Raw genomic sequence first — 22,424 nt, 5'->3', positions numbered from 1 at the left:
GCTGCGTTGAGCCCCGCCTCCGCGGCTTCCCTCTGGCGCCTCGCTCCTCCTCTCGGCCCGCCGGCCCAGCGCTTCTTCCAGCTTGGAGCGGACGGCGAAGTTCGAGGGGTCGCTCTGGAAGGGCCTCCGGGCTTTTTTCCTTCTTTGGTGTCGCCAGATTTGCATTGATGGTTTCAGCAGGACGGGGCAAACCTTTCCAGGTGCATTTCATAAAGCTAGTTGTCGTCGTGGCGGCGGCGTGCTCATTTGAAAAACCATTTAATCCGGATGAGAAGCCTTCTAAACGCGCTTACTCAAACCTGAATCACGGTGAACTCCCAGCCAGTACTTTAATTGTTTCCAGATGGACTGGTTCACCAACGGGCTGTTGCCTTAAGAATAAAGAGGGCAAAATCTATTCTCTCGGAATTTATTTTATTTTATTTATTTTAATTCCATTTACCGGTATATCCCGCCCTTCTCCAAAGACTCAGGGCGGCTTACAAGCTTAGCAGTAGCCTTCATTCTATGTATATGCCTGCTTATTAGGGCTTTCACACACACCCCAAGCGGCATTATTACAAAGTCAGCTTATTGCCCCCAACAGTCTGGGTCCTCATTTTACCTACCTTGGAAGGATGGAAGGCTGAGTCAACCTTGAGCCTGGTGGGATGCGAACCTGCACTAATTGCAGGCAGCTGGTGTTACTTAAGGAGGCATTAGCCCACTGCTCCACCAAGGCTCAGGAATAGGAAACGTTGAGGAAATGTTGCTTGGCGATGTAGTGGAGCAAGGAGTCTCTTGGGTTTGACATCTGAGCTCAGCACCGATAAGTCCCTTCTATTAAAGCAGGGATCTTCGAGCTTGGCCCTTTTATGACTTGTGGACTTCAACTCCCAGAATTCCTCAGCTAGCCGTGCTGGCTCAAGAATTCTGGGAGTTGAAGTCCACAAGTCATAAAAGGGCCAAGTTTGAAGACCCCTGTATTAAAGTGTCGTCTGGGAGGACCGAGGAAGAGAGCTTTTCTTGCCTTGGCATCTGTCCTGTGGAACATCATTGCCCCAGATTTCAAATTTGCCTGGGTATCCAGCAATGGTGGTGAACTCTTACAATAGCTATAATGAGCTGATAAGGAATGAATTCTGCTGCTGGGGTGATTTTCCTTTGATTTTTTATAAAAACCTAAGGATAGTTTTTATATGTTTCTATATTGGTTTTTAGCTTTTTAAAAGTGGATTTTTTTATCTCCCCCCCCCCAGGAGCTGCTTAGATGAAATGAATGGCCCTGGAAATCAAATTAATAACAGTTCTGTAAATTACAATGAGATTTTCCCCTGATCTTTCTGTGAGTATAACCCTCACCTTTCTCCAAATGCAAAATGAAAAAGTCTTGTTATCAAAAATCAGCAGCACAATCTTGAGAAGCAATCAGGGATGCAATCATTATCAGGGATTTATAGCAATAACTCTATTATAGACTCCAGTTCTGATTAACTGTCATCACCTTACAGGAAAAAATATATCCTTTCATTGCTTTGAATTATGGGTCTCTTTTCCAATCTCTCTGCTCTGTGAGGGGAGTAGGTAATTTCTCTGGGACCACCTGTTTACCCCTCCCCCTCACAGAACAGAGATTGGAGAGAAAAGGATTACAGGAGAAAAAGCATGCACACAATGGGAAATACACTTGCCTGTTTACATAGCACTGGTGGCTGCCAGTGTCAGTACATTGCTTTTGATGTGCATTCCCCACTGTGTGCCTGCTTCTCTTGTAATGAATGTAAATAGAAACATTAATTTCTTGTTAATTAGCCCAGTGCCAAGGCAAGCATTCCAAAGAGCCAGGGAGTGGTTAGGAGAAAAACAAAAGCTGAAGGTGTGAAACTGATTAGACTTGTCATTTTGGAGCTGGAATGCGCAGCCATGGTCAGGTGATTTCCCACTTAGCAACCTCTTTGCTTAGTCACAGAATTGCCAGTCTCAACTACTGCTAAAGAAGGGATACCTGTATATAGTTCACATATTTTCATAGCCATCTTTTATCATCTTGTTGCAAAATCAAAAGAGCGGATATTATATTTTTAGAAGGGTACATTTCCTGTAATGGATTGACTCAAGTAGCAATACTCATAATCAATCAACATTTTCTGAAAGCAAGTATCTGCAATTATTTCAAAGATTCTTTTTTCAATTATTTGTATCTTACATCCCTCAATATTCAGAAGCCCTAATGGAACAGAACATGATCTTATACAATTTGGTTCATATTGATTTAAATGGGCTTAAGAACACCTAATTCCACAGAATTTCTTTTTAAGTACATCCAGAGTTATATATAGAATAAATAAAATCATCATCTTCTCTCCAATAGTTCCAATTACTGAAAAGACTTCTATTTTCTACCGCATTTATAAAGATATAAATCTTTGGTTTCCATAAAAATAGTATCAGATCATTTCATGCTCATATCAGAAAAATAAAAACCATACAAAAGAGGAAGTAAAGTGTTTTTTATTGAGATGTTACATAGCAACTAAAGCCTTTTAAGGCAATGTGATGAATCTGCACTTAATACTTCCATCATAGTTCGTAAAGTCGGAAATGATTCTGATACTAGTGGAAGACTTTTGTAGGAAGGTGAAATGCTGAAAATACAAAATTGCCAAGATTAATAGAAACTCAGTTCATGAAATAAAATTAATTTTACATTGTATTACATTTTAAAAATACTTGTTTAATATTTAGATATCAGCCTAGACTTCAATGCCTGTTCTGTTTAAGGGACTAGTTAAGTTTTAGTTATTAGAATTAATAAAGTAACAGTGAATTCTAGCCAAAATGGTTCTAATCTCAAAAATCATAATTCTGCTGTATATCCCAATTCAACTTAAGTCAGTCCATAGTTTGATTTATATTCAGCACTGAACTACCTTAATCATATTAAGAAGTACTGTTATGAAATGTGATTATTTTAACAATTATTATGTTTATCATGACATGCATATACATGAAGAAAGTTAAGCAGGACCCTTGTATGGTCTGATGTAGGTGAAACAAAATGTTGATTGATAATTCTAATCACTCATATATACTATAAATCAATATTAGTATTTTTACCTTTTCAAATTCAGCCAGCCTTTTGCTACTTTACTAAAGGCTTCTGAACTAGATGCAATCATGGCTTCAAAGTCCACCAGCTGGAAAACATTAAAAATGAGTTTAAAGATAGAAATATTTTAAAATAATTTCCAGTTATGCCAGAACCTACCCACACATTCAGTTATCCAAAAGGCATAGTCATTTGATTTGGAAGACCGGTGGAGTAGCACTGGACATTTTTTAGCTGTTTATCTCACAGAGGTTGCCATTTTAGCAATTGCAATGCAACATTGAAAATCTAAAGCTGCACAACACAATTCAGAAGAAAATATATTTTAAATTTAAATTTAAAATTCACTTTTATAAATAGAATTGAAATGTGTTTAAATGCATTTACATTTTAAGTTGGTCTACTTATATAACTTCTGTTAAAAGGCCCATTGGAAAGATTATTTATCATATAAGTCAGTCCTATATATTAGAAACACCACACTGTAGACAATATCCCATATAAGAAAAAAATATACAACTGCATTACCTTTTGATAATTTTCAATGCTCTTTTAAAGAAAAAATTAAGGAGGTAGAACAAGTTTACACATTCTGTTACTTCTACCGAAAGCTGAGTGATATAGAAGTACTTCATATATGCAGGGTGTGATAGTGAAAAGTTGCAAATATAAATGGATCAGGATCGAGCCCCAAGGAGAAACATGCTTCCTTGGAAGTAAATTCCATTTACTACCCCACAGGTATTAAACTATGGTTTCATTTAATGATTTTGTTACACCACCTTCCATTTTCCTTAGGACTATTCCTAATACAGTACCAAAGAGGCAACCTTTGCAATATTAAAGGTATCCTCAGGTAGGATTCAGGATATGTTAAGGAGCATTTTGGGCACAGGAGTAAGATACAGAAACAATAGATATATGGCCAAGAGTCATTCTTATCTAAATTTAACATAACTTATTCAGAGCATACCTTTCCTTTAGGAATTTTTCCTGACACTTCCTGTCCACTTGCCATCAGTGCTCCCATGATGATTGAATAACCCACTATACTAAAACAACAACAGCAACAACAATGTTCTTAGTTATAGCATGGAAACCCAGCCAGCTGGAATGCAGAAAAAATAGCAGGTTTTCCAGCATCACATATTTATTCTACAACTTCTTACAAATAAGAAAGGTAACAAGAAACAATTGACTAAAAACAAGCTGCTTTCTCTCCGTAATACTCAGCCATTTCTTCTACAATTAATTTTCTAGCTGACAGACTCTCACTTACAAACTCCATTAATTGCAAATTGTCAGAATTTGACAGACTAACCATCTTTAATTCAAGTCTTAATGAACAGTGCACAAATACAAGGAAATTAATTATTTAAGGAGTTGGGGGGGGTTCTTTTACATTACGGTTTTCTTTGAATTATCCCGTTTACCACTCACCAGGCTCTTAAAGTTATGTACAAGTAAACATATATCCAATTATAAGACTGCAGCCTACATCAATAATCTTCAAATATTAGAAATCTATTTCTTTTATATAATTTATTTTTATAACCTAGGGTACAGAATGAGAATTGAAATGAAATAAGTAAAATACCAACATTTGCACATATTTAAAACTTGAGTGGGCAAACAGAATAATATAACACCATAATTACTTATGTCATTAATAAGATAAACTTGCTTTAAATGTTTTACAAGAAGATAGTTACTAACCTGGAACCTCTGGAAAGAGGCATTAAGTTACAGAAGTAGTATAAAACAGACAAGATTAGATTGCATATGACATCTGTCTCCTAAATAAAACAAAATAAAATTTAATTATTTTATTAAATTTATATTCCGCCCATCTTGCTAATATTGGAAATACAATATTTTCCCCCCAAAATTAAAGGTGAGGATGAGAATAGGCTTAGAACCACAAATCACAATCTGGCTGACAATCTATGATCTATTTAGGGTCCATTTTTAAAGATGTTTAAGGAAGGGAGATTGGAGGTTGGAAATTTCTGATCATCTTGCCTAGTACTCTATTCCAATCTCTTAAAATCAACCACAAAATTTTCCCTCAAAAGACACTTTTGGCCTAATTTTCAGATGGGGATAATAGGAAACTTGGCTTGGTTCCTAGAAGGCTTTTACTTTCATTCTTATACTGGAATTCTGGGGGAGGGGGTAACAGAAAAATTGGCTTTCTCTCCTTCCTGTGACTGTTTTTACATGATAAAATGGTTTCCCTATAGTGTCTGAAACAATGGGAAACTGAACTGAAGCCCCAAGCCCTCAAAATTTGTCTATCAAATCTACTTGAACATTTCTTGTATACTAGTTTTCAAAAAAAATAATAATAATTAAAAAGACATTACTCTAGGTTCTGCAGACAAAAGATGTGTTTTTCCTTTCATAGTTAAATCTTTATAAAGAGCATCTATTTCTGTATGATAAAGTTGTGTTCTTGCTTCTGTTGTCTGTGTCTCAACTGAAAACAAAAGGTTCCCAATCCTGCAAGGTATGTGAGAAAGAGAGTGCTTTAAGAAAAGAAATGACTTCAAACATGTTTAAATACGCATAGCAATGTCAAAATTACTAAAACAACAATATATGACTTTTGTAGAATTCTTTTTACTGTCCAAAAATACCTTTAAATAATTATCCCCAAACCTTGCAACATAGAGACCAAAAAAAAGGATAGTAGTAAAGTTTTATGGATTGACATAGCCATGATTTGCGGTGGGTGTACTCCAGAAGGGAAAACAGAATATCAGAGCTTTTGCCTGTCAGGCTACCCTATGATTTATTATCATGTTCATGAGCTTTTATACAAAGCTCAAGTTTTATGTTCTTCTTTAATAAAATCAAAGAACAGTTGCAGATTTTAGAAACGTGTTAAAAAACAGCTTCTGTAATTTACTCTATAAATTTACTGTGGTATATTATTGTATAAATGACTATAAAGTAATTTACTTTGCAAAAGCAAAGTCTGCATCATCTATTTAATTTTTTTTATTTTAAAAAAGTAAAAGCAATACACTTAGAGAAAAAAAAGGAAAGTAAGAAAATTAGCGAGTGAAGAGTAAAGAAATAAATCTAGCATTCATTTTAAATAGAACTATTTATTTATTTATCATATTTCTAAACTGCCCGTCTCTCTCAAAGAGTTAATAGGTTACAAACCAGAAATTTATTAGAACAAAACTAAATTCTAACTTATTCTTCTTTCTGGTTGTGTCAGAAAAGAAAAGAAATGAAAAAAGTGGAAATGCATTAATCACATACTTTGTATAGGATTGTGAACAAATCTTTGAAGAAGGATTTAGTGTCTTATTTATTTATTGAGCATATGGCATATCATACATGGATTAGCAATACATATTAACACTTCACCTAGATTAGGCAACCTCGGCTCTTTTATGACTCATGGTCTTCAACTGTTCTGTACCAGCCTGCTACCGGCCCTGCAGAAAAGGCAGGGACAACCCCTTTACAAACGGCAAGAGGCTGGAATTACGCCTGCCAAATTTATTCACATAAAACAGAGCAAGACAAGACACCAACCATAAAACACGAGCTAAGAAGCAGGAACAATCCAAGCGGTTGCCTTCAGCAAACCAGCCCTCCCACACATTCCCCTTAAATACAGTTCAGGGCGTGGCCTCTCTGTGCCTCCTTCCGAGTTGCCCCATTGCCTTCCTCTGTTTACTCCTGACTGCCTCCTGCGTCGGGCGTCCTTGAACAGGGCCAGCTGTGGGTCATCTTCATCCACGCTGTCAGGCTCACACAGCTGGGTCTGCATCGTGACCAGATGAGAGGGGCCTTGCTGGGGGCTCTCATCAAGCTGTCCAATCCCCTCAGCAAGCTCTTCAACACCCCCCTCCTCCTCCTCTGAGTCGTCCGACCCAACTGCCGAACCCACAGGCTGACCCTGAATCACAACATCAACTCCCAGAATTCCTGAGTCAGCTATGCTGACTCAGGAATTCTGGGAGTTGAAGTCCATGAGTCATAAAAGAGGCGAGGTTGCCTACCCCTCTAGGCCATCACATACTAGACTGGTATATGCCCTCAGCTTACAGCTGGTGTCTTATTTAAATGCTAACTTATAACCATTTTCTATCAGCAATCTACCCTGCTATATACCAATGAACACATAGTAGATAATAAAAAATGTTTTTTATAGGTTCAGATCCATTCGTTGAATAGGAACATTAAAAAGAACTGTAGATAATATCTAGTTCACACAATTCTCATGCATAAACGAGAAGTTGAATGGACAGTGGCCTCCTGACAATGTCAGACTTGGATAAAATGCTAAAAGGCAATTTATCTGATTGTAAACTATTTAATGTTCAGAAAATCCAGCTTCACAGGCAAATGATTAAGTTATTTTAGGATCTTTGTAACCCCTCTAGTCTCTGAAACCCAGGCTTCAATTGGTTGACATGCTAATTATAATAAAGATCTGTCATAACATAAAAGAAAGACATAAATTACCTGTCTCCTGTTAAAGTAATAGTAAATCCATCATATTCCTTTCCTGGATTTTTGAGGCTTGGGACTTTGGTGTGGATGGTAAAACCATCTCTTGTTTTACTATTAAGCTGCTTTAAAAATGCCAAAAGAAATGTTCAAAACAGGCTGAAATGTTTTGATATTACACAATGTAAATTACAACAATCCCAAAAGGACAGGATTTATTTCTCTAGCTGATGCATCCTCTCAGTGCTAGAAGATTTTCACTTCCTATTCCAGAGCTATTTAAGAGAGCAAAGACTTTCCTACATTAGGACTAGAATCATCCGAGACAAGATATAATTAATGGCTGTAAACCTCATTTAAAGACACCCTGCAAGTGACTTCTAGCAAGAGAAATTGCTACCTAAGAAGAAGTAAAGAGAAAAGAAAATAAACGATCCCATTCAGTTTGGATTTCATCCCCACTTTCTGGCCCTTCCATCCTATGTATGTATTATGTTGTCAGTTCAAACGGGTACAGACGCATATATTTATTTATTCATCAAATTTATTTGCAGTTCTATCTGAACGTTCCCACGTAAGTTTTAGAAGTGATTTCTTTCTTCCAAGAAAATGTCTGGGTTTTTTAATAAAAAAATCACGATGGATCAGTTAAACAATTATTTGTAATATACAGTAGTTGTCACATTTCTTATTACTATAAAGCAGAACTTTCAGATGTGTGGAACTGGAAGTCCACACATCTGAAAGTTGCACTTTATAGTAAATAAAAAATGTGATAACTACTGTATATTACATCTGAACTTGCTGAGGTTGAGAAACACTGATATAAAGCCAAAAAATACCAGTCAAAAGAGGTAACGTTAATGATATACAAGTTAAAAACAGATTATAAATATTAAGTCATGATGCTAAGAATATTGACATCCAATTTAAATGAATTCTGGAGGAAAAGGATGGCTTGACAATAATATCTATCTGCTTCTAATTTTATTTTCAATATAATCCTAGATATATTTGGCAACCCAACTCTCCATAACATGATGTACAAAATCTTGCCTCAGAATTTGGCCTTTTATATTACAGTACTTTGTAGGAAGATGAGATTCATGCATCTTCTTTCCCTCGGCTGTTATAATACAAAACCAAATTCAAAACACAGCCAATATGAGATAATATGACAATTTAATTATAACATTATGGGTAAGTTTTAATTTTTAATTTCTACACTATAATGTTTGACCTAATGTCTAATATTAATAAAAACAGGTTAAAGAGAAAAAATACCTTCATAATTGGAAGAAGATCTTCTACCTTATGTACCTGCTCCAATGCTTCACGAACTTCCAATAGTTCTTTATGGTTATTAGCACTAAAATAGATTTTAGCACAATTTCGGTTAAATATTTCATCGTTAGATTCTATTTATTAAGCATGGAAACAGGATAGGTCATAAAATAGTTCTCAGATTATCAGATTTTTATTACTAAAACAGTTTTGTACACTTTTTTAATACACAGTTCTTGCATTCCTTAATTTTTCTCCATATTTTTCCATATACGTTATTTAGGTGGTCTTTTCTTTTTGGCCAATCTCAGAATAATTTTTTTCATTTTCTATCCTGTTCTTTTATCTCTCTCTTTTTACCCCATTGTCTAAAATTCACTGAGTCCTTATATTTGCATATGTGCTCTTACAACTAAGTCTTTGCTCTCTTAACAGTTTGCTTTTTTTCATATTTATCTCACTTTATTCAGATTGTAAACATACAGACAGAATACATGTATTCATATATACACATATACGGCATCTCATCTTGAAATGTTCTATAAATAACAAGAATTACTATAAAATTACAAGAAAAAAATAATGTGTACCTATGATAAACAAGGATCCTGTCTTTGATAAAATGAAGTATCTTGTCAAAATAGTCTGTGTATCTCATGTTAATAACCTGGCCCCTGTAGATACAAATATTTTTAAAAATGGATATTAAAGAGAGATTAAAGAGATAATATTCATACATGAATAATTAAAGGATATGCACAATTTTTAGATATAACACTGTCATTATAAACTGTGCTCTCGAGGTTTTTCCCCCCAATACCTATGGTACTTGCTATAAAATCTAGAGTATATGAACAATAAACTACATTGCATATTACAAAACTCACTTTTAGTGTATTCTTAATCATCACCACATATGAATCAAGGGTGTACAGTAATATGGTAAGAGGAGAAAATTATGACAATTATATTATAAATTATCAAATTCATAAAATGAAAGAATGTAAATTTATTCTTCATGTATATTACATTTGCAATATAAACGCTAGTTATACATAATCATTAACAGCATTTAATTTATAAGAGAAGTCTCTTTTGCAATGAGCTTTACTCCTAGGTAATATATTTTAATAATGTAGCATTTGAATTCTAAACAGTGTGAACAACATTAAGCTATTTAATTTCTGAACAGTTTTCAAGTTATCTTGAAAGAACCAATCCTAATAAACCCTAACCCTAACCCCCTTGATTGACAGATCACAATTTGAAGTTCAACCAAGATGCTCTACAGATAATTGAAAGATTACTCCTGCCCCCCCCAAAAAAAAACTCATGTACTCAACTCTTAATATATGAGACCACTTCAAACTCAGTGAACAGGGTAATCTAAAATGAATCTACAGTTCACTGAGCCTTTCACTTCAAATGTTTCTCCATTGGTTGCCATGCTGTATGGTTATATGGCATTACACAAGAACATAAAGAATTCCCAAAAAATGCCAGAATCTAGAAAATTCACTGGAAGCTGGATTTTTCAAAACACAGGTATACTGTTTATTTATTACAAGATAATAATAATAATAATAATAATAATAATAATAATAATAATAATAATAATAATAATAATGAAGAGGAGGAGGAGATTTATTTATTTTCAGAATGATGCTACTCCATTCCAGGTGACTCTGGAAAGTTTTATAAATTAAAATACTGTACAATATAATCACAGCAGTAAAAACAGCAAACATTCAGGGAGCAAAATCCTTCTGTCCATATACTCTATAACTCATGGCCAAACCACAAGTAATCTCCTTCCCCCCCCTCCACTGAAAGGTAGCACTGCTCCACTCAGAATCAAAGATGAAAGGTATTCAGCATCAGAATGGCTAAACTTCATAGCCACTCAGTGCAGGCAACTGAAAAGGTATCTTTCTGAAACATCATAAAACCAGATTAAACTTGTAGACTATCAAGACAGAAGCATTTTATTATACCCGATAAATGAAATTAGTTTAGATCACCCATAAGCAATAGTTCTACATAGTCATGGGATGTGAGATAGTTTTTTTTGTACTAGATGGATTATACTTACAAGATGCAAAAATTTCCTGTTCTCCTTCAAACTATTCCCCCAAATAAGCAAAGCTAGTGAAAGCAAATACTTCCCATTCTAGGAAAGGTTTGCCAGCCTATGTATATAAACCTCAGTCCAAACACTTGTAATTGACTATAGTGTAGCCTGTGCTTTCCTGCCTGCACTTCTTCGGGGATTCTCCAGCATGGACTCCTGTTTCGTTTTGGAGGAGAGGTGGGGACATACAATGATGAAATTATTCTTAGCATGGCGAGGACCTGTTGGTGCATTATTCTATAGAGATACTATTACTATTTTAGGAGCTACTCCAGGTTTCGATATAGGAAAAATTACAACCTCATTTGGGAGTAGAAAGCACTTTCGAAATACATGAGGATTATTTATTTGACTCCAGAGTAACGTACAGTAGTTATTGTACCTCTTGATCCTCTGGAGAAAGGGAGGGAGTATATTTTGTTTTACAATATATTAAATAATAAAATATAGTAAAACAAAAACATGTCAGGCCAGTTTAAAAATCCTAATGTTTATATTGTGAATTAAGTTCATAACATAGAATACATGATTCTGTCACAACTTCTGAAGCAAACAAGATTTTAGTGAAACATCGTACCTGATAAGATTGATGTGATTATTAAAACCTCTACTAAGGCTTTGAGCTGGTATTTGGTCTAACCATAGCACTGGCTGGTCTGGATCAGCTATCCTGCAAAGACACACAGTATTAATCCCATTAAAGATTAATTAGTTATATCAATTCAAATCCAATTTGACACTTATTGCTTCTTTCCAACTACAATATTGAGCTAGCTTCTAGAATGGGCAGTATGAGATTAAATTAGAGAGGAAAATAGTTCAAGCCTAATATTATAGAGCTAATCAACAGCTGATCATGACTGGGGACATAACACAACCTAACTATAAATCATGAATGAAACCCAAATGTCTCATCTAGCTCCTCTCCATTGCCCTCCAATGGTTTCTTTAGGTTTTTTCTAATGAGGTTTTAGCTTGACTTCTTCCCATCACTAACAAAAGGGGTGTGTGTGAAATCAAGCTGTGGGTGCAACTAGAACTGGGAACTAAATAAATCCTGAAAATGCCAACATGCTCAGCATAGAAAAGCACCAGGTAAGGGAGAAATCAGTTGGTTCAATTGAGTGCATTCATAAGCATAAACTTGTTATACTGCTAAAACAGTATTATCCTATATGAATAACCTTGTTGGAGCCAACGGGAGTTTATTTTAGTACAAATTCAGTGTTCCACAGTGGTAACTAGTGACTTCTAGGAAGCCCACAATTATGAGGGTATTACTTCTCTAGCTCCATTTCCTTGAGACTGGTTTTCGGAACCCTGCTGCTTCTAGTTCTAGAATAATTTGATAACCCTCTAAAATGGCCCTTCTCTAAGCTAAAGAACTCTAAACTCTGCAACCTTCCCCCAAGAAGACTGAAAATCTCATCGTCCTTTAATTTGTCTCTTTTCCGAATCTTTTCCATTTCTTTTTGAGGTGCACCAACCAGAACTAATGAAATAGAAACCACGCAGAGATCAGATAAGGTAATTTTCTCAGTCTACTGCCTCTTTACTTTTTACAAAATTCAGGACTACTTAGCTAGAATTCCTGATGGTGACAATCAGCAAAATCCATGAGTATGAATTTAATATATTTTAAGACTGTAGAAACTGTTTGGAAGGGCACTTTGCAAAACATCGCTACATCTCTCAAAAGTTTGGTGAGGCCCATTTCTGGTCTTCCAGGAATGTCTGTGCATTACACTGAAGATGCTTCCCTTGTAACCGCCGCTCCATTTCACCACAGCGCCTTTCCAAATAGTTTGCACATCCCTAATCAATGTTCTCCTTTATTACCGTCTCCATTTCACAGCAATGTCGAACATATCTCTCCATTGCATCAGCTTGGTTTTTCCATTCATCCGCACCTTTGAGTTTACCCAAGTTCGCTGTACAGCTTGCATTACTTCTAGCACCGCTAGCCCCATTGCTGAAGGACAAACAAAGTAGGCATGAGTTCAGCCCACTCACATTTATTCTCTTCATATACTGAATTGCACCATTTCATGAAACTCAGGCCTGCTGTGTTCAGTGAATTTAACGTTCAGCTCGGAATGTAATTTAAGCGAAACAATGAAACAAATGATAGCTGGTGTTGGATATCACTGGACATAGCTGTCTAAATGGATTTGATACATAGAAATGACAGTTTGTAAATACTATTTTTGCATAATCTCTGAATGAACTGCACTACAAGTTGGAAGAAAGTATGTTTATAGTTTTTAAAATAGACAACTGTGATCATAGCGAGAGAAATGATAGTCAGATTATATTTTCCTAGCTTACCTCTATGCATTCTCTTGTTTGGAAGAAATCCAACTGTCTCATATTGCATTAATGAACCCAAATGATTAGCTACACATATCATTTCTTGCACTGAGGACTTATAGTTTTCAAATTTGTGAAGCTGCACATCTCTAAAATTATAACAGAGTTTATATTAAATGTCAAGAGGGTTTCTATGAAGTCATAAACAGATAGTAAATATTAGGAATTAACCACATTAGAAACAAGGTGCAAGGCCACTGTCACCAAGCCATTCTTTCCGCAATCATTTGAACTTACGACAGTGCTGTACAAGCGGTATTTGCAACTGGTCTTCATACTTAATGATGGTTGCAGAGACCCCACGGCCATGAAATCATGATCTGGGCGTTCAGTGATTGGCTCGCCATTATGACCTTGCGGCGTCCCACAGTCACTTGGCTGCCATTTGCAACCTTCACTGCTGGCTTCTGACAAGCAAAGTCAATGGGAAAACCAGCAGGAGGTAGCAAATGGCAACCACATGATGTTGCACATAATGACATCAGAAGATTTGCTTAACAACAGCAACTGGAAGTGCTAGAACTGCTGCTGCTAAGCAATGCGGTCATTTGACATTGTGCTTTAAGACCATATCGTCATTTAGTAATGGAAATTCCAGTTCCAATTACTGTCATTAAGTGGGGACTGCCTGTGTATTAATACTGTAATTGTCTAGCTAGACAGTTCAGTACTGTTATCTGGGGTTGTTTCTTTACCAACAGGATCTTGCTTCGTCCTGCACACTAAAGGAGTTTCAACAGCCACACATGCTTCCAACAAGCATGCAAAGCCCTCAAATTTCAAATGCCATGTTGCTGCCAATAGATAAGAAGCTGCTTGAAAAACAATTTCACAAGTTCTGAACGATAGAACGTCAGCTTGTTTTCTATGACGGTTTCATCAGCAGGTTATAGACCTGTGTGTGTCTGTGGGTGTGTATGTATACAGACATATATATACAGATATACACCCACATATAATCATGTGAAAAAGAAAGTATACCCCATTGAAATGTTTGGATTTTTCAATATATTACAACATTGGGATATTTGATCATTTCAACAATACTAATACATGGATAAAACAAGTATCATGCACCATTTACATTGTGTAGACTAATTTAAATAAATATAAATGCAAATTCTGCATGTGGAGAAAGTAAGTACACCCTTACATTTATCACCTCAAAATACCTAAATTTAGAATCAAGTGAACTAGATCAGATGCAAATCATTAGAAACAATCTGTGGGGAGCCTGTCTCATTTAAATTTCAGACAATTAGCTTGATTTGCACTGTGTGGTATCACCATACTTTGATCAAATAGACTGAGGTCTTCAGAAAGAAGATTGTAGATGCCTAGAAGTCTGGGAAGGGAACAGAAAGACTGCCAAACAACTGGACATCAATCATTCCACTATCCAAAAACTTTCATCTGCAAGTAAAAATGGTTTTCAAATAACCACCAATCTGTCAGGTCATCCCAGCAAGTTCAGCCTGTGAGCAGAAGGAAAGATGCTGAAATAAGTCTCTAAGTAGAATTTGATTATGTAATCCTATGGATAAACCTCCTCACTACTGATGTCAAGATACCTAAGTCTACCATTAGAAAGAAGCTGTACAAATTAGTTCTACATTGGAGGTCTGCCAAGAAGAAATCTTTGCTGCCCAGAAAGAACACCAAGACAAGACTGGAAGCTGCCCTGCTCAGTTATGCAAAGACTAGGACTTCTGGAATAATGTACTCTGGACAGAAAGGCAAAGGTAGATTTATTTAGCCACAGTACAAAAAACATGTTTGGTGAAAACAAGAGAGAGCATTTCACCGGAAAAACTACTAACTGTACAGCATGGTAGTGGAAACGTTACAGTTTGGAGCTGCTTTGCTCTTTCAGGGCCTCCCCATCATAGAATCCACTATGAATCCTTTATTGCAGCAAAAGGTGCTTGAGGATAATCTGAGACCATCTGTCAGAAGACTGAAGCTCAACACAAAGTGGACCTTGCAACATGACAGGTGTCCTAAACATTCCAGCAAATTCGCCAAGGAATGTCTAGGGGAGAAAAAAAAGAAACTGTGAGTTCTGAAATGGCCAAAACTAACTCCACCTAAATCAAAGATGCTGCGAGGTGATTTGAAAGAGGCGGTCTAGGAAAGAAACCCCTCAAATATCACGTAGCTTACAAAATTCCTCCCAGTCAATTCCAGAGACTGTAGACCAGGGGTGTCAAACTCAATTTCACTGAGGGCCGCATCAGCATTGCGGTTGCCCTCAGGGGGCCGGGTGGGTGTGGCCAGGGTGGGCGTGGCCTACTGAGTGGGCGTGGCTAGAGTGCATATGGCCTGCTGGGTGGGTGTGGCTAGAGTGCGTATGGCCTACTGGGTGGGCGTGGCCAGCTCTACACCGTTCGCATCAAGGTGCCTATGGGGGCCTGGGCAGGAGTGGGACAGGTCTGAGGGTCTCTGGCAGAAGGAGGGTCTCTGGGCCAGGGCCAAGGCAGTGGGGGCCATTCCCTCACTGTTTCCAGGATGGCTTCGTGGGCCGCATGAAACCACTTTGCGGGCCGCATCCGGCCCCCGGGCCTTGTGTTTGACATGTCTGCTGTAGACCATTGTTTCACAACCTTGGCAGCTTGAAGATGTCTGGACTTCAACTCCCAGAAACACTGCTGTAGATAGTTATAAGAAACGCCAATTGGAGTTGTTTTTGCCAAAGGGGGAAATTCCAGCATTAAGACTAAGAGTGTACTCATTTTTTCCACAGAAGAAAATGCCATTTTCTGTTGTTTGTTCAATAAATGACTGCAAAATCAATTTTTCATAGTTTTATGTTCTGAATCTCTAAAGTTATTGACACAACTTATTTTGGAAACAAGGAATCGCAGCTACTATTGCTTTTGTAAAATTGTATTAAATTGAGCAAGACTGAAAAAAAAAGAACATTTCAAATTCTTCCTAGATTTTACATGAAACAGAAAACCATGGAATTCTACAAGTTTTTTTTAAAGCATGCATAAAGACATACACCAGTTGCTCTAAATTAAACATTTAAACATTTTCAGCATAGCCTGGTAAGAAAATAGCACTTTAGTCACTCACTTTATATTTGGTTGTAGGCCAGGCTGTTCTTCATAGTCTTCTATCAAAAAAGGAAGATTCTTGACCCAATGATCTTTAAACTTTCCAGGAAGATCTGCATCTATGTTGTATTCTGTAACTGGAATATCAAGATGTGCATGGAGATAGCGAGAATATTCTGTGGAGAAAATAAGATACATTTTACCTAATAAATTCTCCAAAATACCTCCATATGAAATTCAGTTGATGTATCCCCCTACCCCTCAAAAGAAAATTAAAGTAAAGCAATATAGTTCATACTCGTTTTATTAATATTTTATGCCATATCTGGACATTTTCCCCAAACAATAGAACTGTTATTTTTCAAAGTGGCAGACAGTTTTACACAGTTGGCAAGCAACTAATCCCTTGCATGATTTGTGAAGATCACATAGTTACTAGTGGTGGTTCTCCACTCAAAATGTACTTCTATAGTCAAGCTTTTAAACATGTTTTAGCTTCTTTTCATCTATGTTAATAATTTCAATTGTCTTAAATTGTTTTATCTGCTTTGGAGGTTTTGTCAGTCACTCAGTCTTTGAAATAAAAAAGTTGAATAATTGCAGTAATACAAATTTCTAAGTAAAACATCCAATAAATGGAGAAAATATTTAAAAACTGGCCAGAAGATGATTTCATTTCTCAGCTAGTTTACTCCTTTATTACAGTCACTGACCAGAAATCTGTTCAGTTGACAAAGTAATTAAACCATTGATATTTCAAGTAAAATAAAATACAAACATAAAACTGTAACTAGATCGCTGAGGCAAACAAGGAATATCTTTTCTTTTCAAAAAGTGTCCACAAAATCCAGTATTTAAGTATACAGAGAATTGTGTGAAAACATTAATTATATTGTTATCAGCAACTTACCCCTAAGGTATTTCACTTTTAGATATTCTGTACTGGCTGTTTGACCAGGTAAGGGATCATTTAGCATAACTTTAGTCTGAGCTTTGATTCCTTCATAAAATTGGCCCATTGCAACATGACTGAGTCCTTTCATGTACTGACATGCTTCATTATATGGCTCTATTTGAAGACACCTCTAGAACAATGAAAAGGGAACATAAATCTAAGACACGAGTAACAGTTCAAATCCATCAAGTTCAATTTCTCAGATTTTTTTTAAAGTTTTTTTTTCCTCCAAGAAACTATTTCAACAGCTATTTCTGTTCATTAAGTTTTTTATACGTAATTGTAAGTCGCTTGGCTCCAGGGTACCTTAAGGAGTATCTCCTCCAGGCAGAACATGCATGGTCTATGGATGAAGGGGAGAAATGATGGAGGTCCCATCATTTCTCCCCTTCATGCATAGACTACCCATACAAAGGGAAAGAGAATATGGATATGGAGGCACACCTTCTCTGTTAAGTCTCCACACTCTGGGGCAGGGCAGGTTGGAGTTGGAGTGGCATTTAGGAATTGGGTTATGCTTCCCCAGTCCAGGCCGAGCTACATAGGGTGTAGAAATGCCAAATCGGTGCCTGGAGTCTATCAGGGTCTTGGATGAAATAAAACAAACTGAGTTCCTACCCAGAAAGATTTGTTATCTGTCAATAAACATCTGGGCAATCTGGTGGCATTGGTCCTGGTAGGGTTGCTCTCCCTTTGAAAGAGGTTATTTCTGACTTGGGGTTCTTTTGGAACCACAGCTCTTTCTTACCTGGCAGAATGAAGCCATGGCTAGAAAAGCCCTTGCCCAGTTCCGCCTTGTACATCACTTTTAGCTCCAAGTAGACTAAGATGCCTTGATAGCAGTAACTCACACTTGATCACTACTTGGCTAGACTACCGTGATGCATTCTCTATGAAGATGCCTTTGGAGATGCACCAGTAGCTGCAGCCAGATTGATTATGAGTCGAATACAGGATAACCTCAATGTTGTTTTTTTGCAGCTTCTCCAGAGAGATGTTATAAACAAACATGACAGAACTTTCCTAACATACTCCAATTTTGCCAGTGTTTACCTTAAAGTTTTTCAAGGCTTCGTCCAAATTTCCATGATGATAAAACGTATTGCCCTTCAGTTGTATTGTCTGGACATGATTTTGATTAAGCATCAATGCCTTCTGAAAATTCTCCGCTGCGGCTTCAAAGTTACCGAGTTCTCTAATTATTTTATTGAGCAATTAGATAAAAAAGCAACAGCAAATTAGTACTCTTATCCAGTAAATCTTTAAAATGAGATTTATTAAAATAGGACTTAAAGTAATCCATATTATGATTATTAAAGGTAAGTTATAGGTTTATGACAAAATGTTTGACAGAAAAGCTACTATAATATTTGAGACATCTAGCAAGCTTTGCACCCTTGCTCAAAAAATGTCCCTTTCTATAAATCCAATTTGTGAATGTTTTATTGGCTTGTTTGTTTATTTGTGGGGGGTTTTGCACTATGCATATTTGATAGAAAAACATTAAAGTTAAGAGAATTTTGAAGCTGCTTACCGATAAGCCTGGCCCAGACTTTTATAGGCATCTATGAAATCTGATTTCTGCTTCAGGACTTCTTTAAATATGTCAATAGCTTCCTGTGAAAAGCACAAAACTGAACTACTTCCATTACTTCTATTCACCTTTTAGAATGAGTATATACATATGGGATGAAAGATCTGGACAATGACTTACTGGCCCAGACTTTTATAGGCATCTATGAAATCTGATTTCTGCTTCAGGACTTCTTTAAATATGTCAATAGCTTCCTGTGAAAAGCACAAAACTGAACTACTTCCATTACTTCTATTCACCTTTTAGAATGAGTATATACATATTGGATGAAAGATCTGGACAATGACTTACTGACAGGAATTATTAGGAAGATTATGATTCCTGTTATAGACTACATACAAATTAGTTTTAATATAAAGCAAAACATTTCAAAATATTTGTTCTTTTAGAACCTGTGTGAAGCTATATCATGCAAGCACTATAAGGCACATTACAAGACTAGCGTCTAGCAACCACATGGCAAACTTAACAAAGAACTAAAATTAGACAACAGCTAATTGATAAAAAGATACAGACTTCTAAATTTATCTGTCAGAAATACTTTAACGGCGTATCTCAGGCACAAAAATAGGGATGACAACTTGGGCCTTTTTAAAAAAAATGGTATAATAAATCTCGGGCACAAATTGAAATAATTATTGAAATTTGAAATGTCTTCCATCTTAATTTGCAACCATGCTGCAAGTAATATAGTTAAATATAAAGCAGGATAGCCAGGACTAATGAAAGCATTTTCAGGCTCATTAATTACAGTGAAGAAAAATAAGGCAGCCTGCCTTTAATCAGCTTGTTCAGTGACAGAGGTTTCAGTGGTTTGTAAAGAGGAAAGATACTGAGGACATTACAATAATCGGTTAACAGAAAACAGAAATCAAAATAAAAGTCTACCCGTGGTGGCGAACCTCTGGCACGCGTGCCACAGGTGGCATGCAAGCCGCCTCTGTGGGCACATGCATCGTCACCCCAGTCCTAGCCCTTCAGCTGGGTTTTGTAAAACCTTTTCGCTTTAGGCCTCTGCCACCATGTGCAAAAAATGCGGGGGGGGGGGGAAAAGATCTCACAAAGTTGGGATTGATTGATGGAACTTTTTAGTGCCACCCAGTCTGCCGTTACCACTGCAGCCATGCCCACCCAATGGGCCATGCCCACCCAATGGGCCACACCCACCCGGCACCCGACGATACATAAGTGGGTTTGGGGTTGCAGTTTGGGCACTCAGTCTCTAAAAGGTTCACCATCACTGGTCTAGACCAGGGGTAGGCAACCTTGGCTCTTTTATGACTCACGGACTTCAATTCCTAGAATTCTTGAGTCAGCTGACTCAGGAATTCTGGGAGTTGAAGTCCATGAGTCATAAAAGAGCCGAGGTTGCCTACCCCTGGTCTAGACCAAGTTAAGTGACAAATGACAAAAATAAGTGACATTAAAATATTCCTATAAATGATAACAAGCATTCTTTATCCTCAGATAAATTTGCAAAGATGAATACAGATAATAATTCAGTACAAGAGACAGAGTTCAAGATGAGAATATGCACTGGGAAACATGAAGTTCCAGGTTCAGCCCTAGGATTTCCAGGATATATGAACTCAAGAAACATTAGGAAAATACTTGGAAGAAACAAGAATTGGGCTGATATAGACTGTCATAGTTTGTGTTAATCCTGATGTTGAAAAATGTTATTGTAATCTGGTCCTTATGTATTACTAAGGCAAAGCCAAATAAACCAGATTATGCCTTAGTAATGTTATTCAGCCACTGATTTTTGGGAAAAAACAACAACAATGGACTAAATTAAGCATTGGTATGACTACATATAAAAACAGGTCTGTTTGTCTGTTTATTTTTCTACCCCAACCATCCCCAATCAAACCCACCTGAGTAGTATAATTGCAACTTTTTGCATTTGTGAAAACATAGGATAGGAATTCCATACCTTTAGAAGCCCCCTATGAAAGAAGGATAAACCTTTGTAAAGCATAACAACAGGTTGGTTTTTGTTCAACTCAAGAGAGTTTTGAAAATCCTCATTGGCTGTTGCATAGTCCTATTGCAGAAAAAATGGCTTTCATCAGATAGAGAAAAATTCTAGAGCCAATCCAAAATATATCATGTAATACTTATATTATGACTTACACAATATTAATTCATAAAACAAGCACAACTACCAATCACACACCAACTAGGCAAAATTAAATTAGATTTTCTTAATGTAAAGACCTGCTGAATTCTGTAAGGCTTTTTTCCTAATAAAAACCACTGGAATGTAGCAGGAACTGTTGTGAAAAAAATGTGCATGAAAACAGATTGTCCAACTTAATCTAATAAATAAGATCGGGGGGGGAAAGCTATCTGCATTTATAGCATTTACACTAATAACAAAGACATTTTGTGGGAATGACTTCATTCCAACACCTAAAGGTACCAGTTATTCCTTAAATGTTTAAAATACTGAGACCTAATTCATCAAGTTTTTTTGAACACCAAAACTGATATATTTATGTTCTCTTTGAGTACAAAAATGTAAGCAGATTTGAATATTTTTTTATAGAGGCAGTATATAAATGCCTTAAATAAGTAACTAAAATAATATTTTTTAAAAAAAGATGTCACAGCATTAAGCATTTGTTCTATACAGTTTCCCTCAAGGACTGGGTTGATTCTCCCAACCTTCATAACCCATTTTTACAAGCAGACTCACATTAAGCCTCCAGGAGCTAATCTTACTGGAAGAGGTGCGTCATGGAAGGCAGGAAGAACGGAAGAGCTGTCTTACTTTTTGAACAACATTTCCTAATGTTATGATTATCATAATATTGTTAAATGTTTGGCTGTAGCAGAGGTATATCAGGAGAAGAATGAAAATTCAAACAGAGGCATCTGGGGGAGGGAGTGTCAAGTAAATAAAAATAGCTGCTGCAGTTGCGGACTCCAGGGGGGAGGCCTCCGCATTCAAGAAAATCCCTAAGGATACATTCCAAAAACACACTGAGCCTAAAGTAAAGTTTTTTCACATGACTGGATACTTAATGCTCATACTGAAGTCACTATGAGGGACTGAAGTCTTACCTCAGATATGAAGTAAAGAATACCTCTGTGTCGATAAAGCTGCGCTGAGCGTTTCAGCTGAATAGCTTTAGTGATATCAGTCAGTGCTTCACTAATTCGACCCAAAGATGACAGTATCTATAAATCCAAAAGAATATTTTAGCAAGGATTGGTACTTGGGTTTAATCATGAAGCATCTTTCTGGATATTGAAAAATGGAGCCTACAGCAATAGCTAATGGCACCTTTTCTAGTTAGAAGGCAGGTAGACTTCCTTCTGACCTATGGAGGAAGCTCCTCAGTCAATCTTTCATCTTACCAGGAAAAACTAGTAAAATCTCTAGGTTCCATGTTAAGGATGAGAGCAAACACCCCCAAAAGGCAAGGGGAAAAAATCGAAAAAGCCAGCATTACAAAATA

General features: G+C 36.6%; 1 protein-coding gene and 1 long non-coding RNA gene across 6 annotated transcripts in view; one reads left to right on the top strand and one right to left on the bottom strand.

Moving 5' to 3' along the window:
- Nucleotides 1–67: 67 nt before the first annotated feature.
- On the top strand, nucleotides 68–20,818 carry LOC308659607. The gene is made up of 3 exons (XR_014024571.1): nucleotides 68–200; nucleotides 12,457–12,506; nucleotides 20,425–20,818. It is a non-coding gene; the product is annotated as an uncharacterized lncRNA (long non-coding RNA).
- The window catches only part of TTC13 (tetratricopeptide repeat domain 13), a 33,929-nt gene continuing 13,979 nt past the window's right edge, over nucleotides 2,475–22,424 (bottom strand). For 3 of the 5 annotated variants that reach the window (XM_081313385.1, XM_081313388.1, XM_081313387.1), the window contains 17 exons: nucleotides 22,027–22,143; nucleotides 20,894–21,004; nucleotides 18,898–18,980; nucleotides 18,417–18,558; nucleotides 17,319–17,493; nucleotides 16,428–16,584; nucleotides 13,308–13,438; nucleotides 12,819–12,951; nucleotides 11,557–11,649; nucleotides 9,439–9,522; nucleotides 8,849–8,933; nucleotides 7,580–7,689; nucleotides 5,455–5,590; nucleotides 4,805–4,884; nucleotides 4,062–4,140; nucleotides 3,097–3,176; nucleotides 2,475–2,624 (listed from right to left, as the gene is read on the bottom strand). In XM_081313385.1, coding sequence (XP_081169511.1) covers nucleotides 2,513–2,624; nucleotides 3,097–3,176; nucleotides 4,062–4,140; nucleotides 4,805–4,884; nucleotides 5,455–5,590; nucleotides 7,580–7,689; nucleotides 8,849–8,933; nucleotides 9,439–9,522; nucleotides 11,557–11,649; nucleotides 12,819–12,951; nucleotides 13,308–13,438; nucleotides 16,428–16,584; nucleotides 17,319–17,493; nucleotides 18,417–18,558; nucleotides 18,898–18,980; nucleotides 20,894–21,004; nucleotides 22,027–22,143 — 1,908 coding nt within the window. In that variant the 3' untranslated portion in view covers nucleotides 2,475–2,512. The remainder of the gene's footprint in view (nucleotides 2,625–3,096; nucleotides 3,177–4,061; nucleotides 4,141–4,804; nucleotides 4,885–5,454; nucleotides 5,591–7,579; nucleotides 7,690–8,848; nucleotides 8,934–9,438; nucleotides 9,523–11,556; nucleotides 11,650–12,818; nucleotides 12,952–13,307; nucleotides 13,439–16,427; nucleotides 16,585–17,318; nucleotides 17,494–18,416; nucleotides 18,559–18,897; nucleotides 18,981–20,893; nucleotides 21,005–22,026; nucleotides 22,144–22,424) is intronic. The other 2 variants (XR_014024570.1, XM_081313386.1) reach the window with 2 other exon arrangements.

The sequence above is a fragment of the Vipera berus genome (genome assembly GCF_964194415.1).
Source record: "Vipera berus genome assembly, chromosome: 1".
NCBI lineage: Eukaryota > Metazoa > Chordata > Lepidosauria > Squamata > Viperidae > Vipera > Vipera berus.
Note: the sequence above shows the minus strand (reverse complement) of the source record. Positions and strands in the feature narration are given on the sequence as shown.